The 3,177-nt window shown below is 38.4% G+C and overlaps 1 protein-coding gene across 1 annotated transcript; it reads left to right on the forward strand.

Annotated features, from left to right (window-relative positions):
- Window positions 1-208: 208 nt before the first annotated feature.
- On the forward strand, window positions 209-2,887 carry SCCRO3 (defective in cullin neddylation 1 domain containing SCCRO3). Its single transcript, XM_002048727.4, has 4 exons — window positions 209-1,175; window positions 1,235-1,366; window positions 1,428-1,761; window positions 1,829-2,887. The coding sequence occupies exons 1-4, from the start codon at window positions 977-979 to the stop codon at window positions 2,184-2,186; spliced, it is 1,023 nt and encodes a 340-aa protein (XP_002048763.1). The 5' UTR covers window positions 209-976; the 3' UTR covers window positions 2,187-2,887.
- The last annotated feature ends 290 nt before the right edge of the window (window positions 2,888-3,177 follow it).

A 3,177-nucleotide genomic window follows, 5' to 3' on the forward strand; every position in this document is an offset into this window, starting at 1 on the left:
AAATAATACTGCAAAATAAATGCCGGCAACTTCAGTTTAATTGTAGTCCATAAATAAAGAAAATACAATAGTTAATAAAGCAATTTGAAAAACAAAAATATTGTATAACATCTACTTGATATATCGAAAGCAATTTGCTTGTTTATTCATTAATTGCGCACGACCACGGCCCAGCTCTAGTTAAATGTTATCGATATATCGCTGCGATAGTTATTTTAAGGCCAGCAGCAATTGTGCAGAAAAACGCAACCTCGTGAAACACACACAAAACAAAAACATTAATATTATAATCAAACAGAAGAAACTGCGTTAAATAGCAATCGCAATGTGGTGCAGAACAAAAGTAAAATGTGAAATTCACTGAGCTGACGAATTCGCGCACATTTGTGGTGGTTGCTGACTACTACAATTGCATATGTATGTATGTATACACCATACACAAATACATACACATGAGTTTGCGTAGGAGGTATCAAAATAACAACAGCAGCAGCAACAGCAGCAGCAGCAGTAGTAGCAGCAGCAGCAGCAGCAGCAGCAACAGCAGCAGCCAGAGCAACAAGGAAGCACTCTTCACCATATGTTCGATGCATCAATGTTGCATCAATAACCGCGTGCAACAGCTCGTTAACGTTCCATGGAAATTGCAGTGCCAATGTCAAGCAGTCAATGTCAAGGCGAGCTAACGCTAGCTAAGTAATTAATAATAACATTCAATAGGCCCACACACACACACACACATACATAGCCATAGCCCTTAGTAGCCAGTAGCCAAGTTAAAAGGCAATACAAATACAAATACGGATACCTCTCACTGTCAGTCAGTCAGAAACAAGTGTCAACACCTACTCACACACACGCATATATATATATATATAGATATACATATATATATATATACTACACACAAATCACAGCAGCAGCCAAGGAAATATTGTTAGTCCAAGGGCCCGCTGGAGAGAGCGTGCAGCGCACTATGGGCAATTGCCTGAAATGCTTCCAGTCGTCGTCGTCGTCCGCCGCACCAACATTGCCAACAAGCAGCTCATCTCCAAACGCATCGCACACATTGAACGCCAACAGCTGCCAAGCGGCCACCAGCATTGGCAACTGCTACGATATCGTTGGGGTGAATGCGAATGAACGTTGCGCCATATACAGCGACAGGCCACGCGGTAAGCGAATCATATCTAGCTCCCTGCAAGCCATATATTAACGTTCTATATATCTGCAGAAACCGATGAATTGCTCTCTAATCGAACTCCACTCAAGCCAGCAAATAATTGTGATACTAAGCGTAATAGTTTTAAGTCCTTAGGCTTGCTTAATGGAAGTGCGCCAACCATGAGCGAAATTATAACAACTGGTAATTACCGTTTGGAGCACACATTTAAAGAGGAGTTTTTAATAATCAATTACTATTGCAGCGGTCAAGGAATCCATGGAGGTGTCAGATCAAACGCTAAATAAACTATTTGAGATCTACAAAGATCCAGACGATGAAGATATGATACTCACTGATGGCATTGAACGTCTGTGCAATGATCTTAACTATCAGCCGGATGAGTTTGCAATACTTGTGCTTGCCTGGTGCCTCGATGCATCACAGATGTGCCGCTTCACCAAAACTGAATTTATTGACGGCCTGCACAAGATGCGGGCAGATACAATTGCGAGCATACGCTTAAGACTTGAACAGACTATTGAGATGCTTAAGGTTGATTCGGAAATGTTTAAGCAGCTCTATCGTTTTACGTTTCGGTATGCTACACACTAAATATCAATTGAATTTTTCCTATTATGTTCATGTTTATTATTTGATTTTTAGTTTTGGCTTGGAGCCAGATCAGCGCGTGCTGTCGCTGGAAATGGCAATCGATTTGTGGAAACTAGTGTTCACTGTACAAACACCTGATCTCTTTTCAAACTGGGTAATCTTCCTCGAAAAGCATCCGAACATACGCCGCATACCCAAGGATACATGGAACATGTACCTCAATTTTACTGAACAATGTGATATAGAAAATTATGATGATACCGAAGCGTGGCCAAGTCTCTTCGATGACTTTGTCGAATATGAAAAGAATCGTGCACTGGAGGTGACCGTCCACGATGATGATAACAACAATGATGATCCATTGCAGAGCCATGTCAAGGCCGGCGGCGATACGCGTCACGTGTCATAGTTTAAGATGCAGCCCAGTAGCCAAACACACATAATCGTTTTTTAGGGCCAAGCAACGTTCAACTCGCTAATAGAAATTTAAAGCAGTACAATTTCAACACGTTATTCATTTGCGCGCTCTCTTATCTATTATCTTGCTGTTAGCGTATGCTGTTTTTTTATTTTTTTTTTTATGTGTTTTGTTTTTGTTTTTGTTTACTTGGAAAACCTTTGTAGTCGGTTCTGGCCAACGGTCATAGATCTACGATGCGGTGCTGGCGCTGCTTGGATGATTCACAACCACCACGAACAACAACAACAAGAACAACAATAATAATAATATAAAAAAAAATGTAAAGAAAAAAAAACTGCAACAACAACAAATGCACAGACAGAGCCAGTCAGCCAGCTAGATGATAATTTACCTTGCAAACATTTAACGCGCAGCTAAAAAGGGCAACGGACGCATTTGTTTATAAATTAAAGACTTATCAACAAGAATTTCGAAAAGCTCAATCATACGAAACCGCATGTGTATATATATATATATATATATAAATATATGTATATTGTACTAAATGACTTGATGCAACTAGAAGAGCAAACATGTTTTCAATGTGTGCAACAAATCGTATAAATTATACATTATAGCTATTAACTGATGTATTATTTAAAAAAAAAAAAAACAAAAAAAAACAAAAATGCAAAGATTGCAACATTTTATGGCACTTAACTATTTAATTGCATACAATTACATACTTAGTTCTAAGTAGTGGATGTGAATTAAATAAACATAAACTAAACTAATGCAAGTTTGCTAATAATTATTCTCTATTAGATAGAAACATTTTTAATTGTTGGCCTGTTTTTTAGATTTATAATTTAAATTTATATTAAATATGTAATTTGAGCGGTTGACTTTCCAGTCGCCGATTGCCCGTTATCGATAGTGCAATCGATATTTGTCGTTGCCTATCGCTTTTGCCAGTGATGTGCTGATTATTGTGCACAGA

Source organism: Drosophila virilis, chromosome 5 (assembly GCF_030788295.1).
Source record: "Drosophila virilis strain 15010-1051.87 chromosome 5, Dvir_AGI_RSII-ME, whole genome shotgun sequence".
NCBI classification, from domain to species: Eukaryota; Metazoa; Arthropoda; class Insecta; order Diptera; family Drosophilidae; genus Drosophila; species Drosophila virilis.

Bases quoted from the DNA above. Each gene is read 5' to 3' on its own strand.
- SCCRO3 (XM_002048727.4), top strand. From the start codon at position 977: ATGGGCAATTGCCTGAAATGCTTCCAGTCGTCGTCGTCGTCCGCCGCA. The intron at 1,367-1,427 runs GTAATTACCGTT...TTACTATTGCAG, and splicing joins GAGCGAAATTATAACAACTG to CGGTCAAGGAATCCATGGAG. The intron at 1,762-1,828 runs GTATGCTACACA...TTTGATTTTTAG, and splicing joins CTCTATCGTTTTACGTTTCG to TTTTGGCTTGGAGCCAGATC.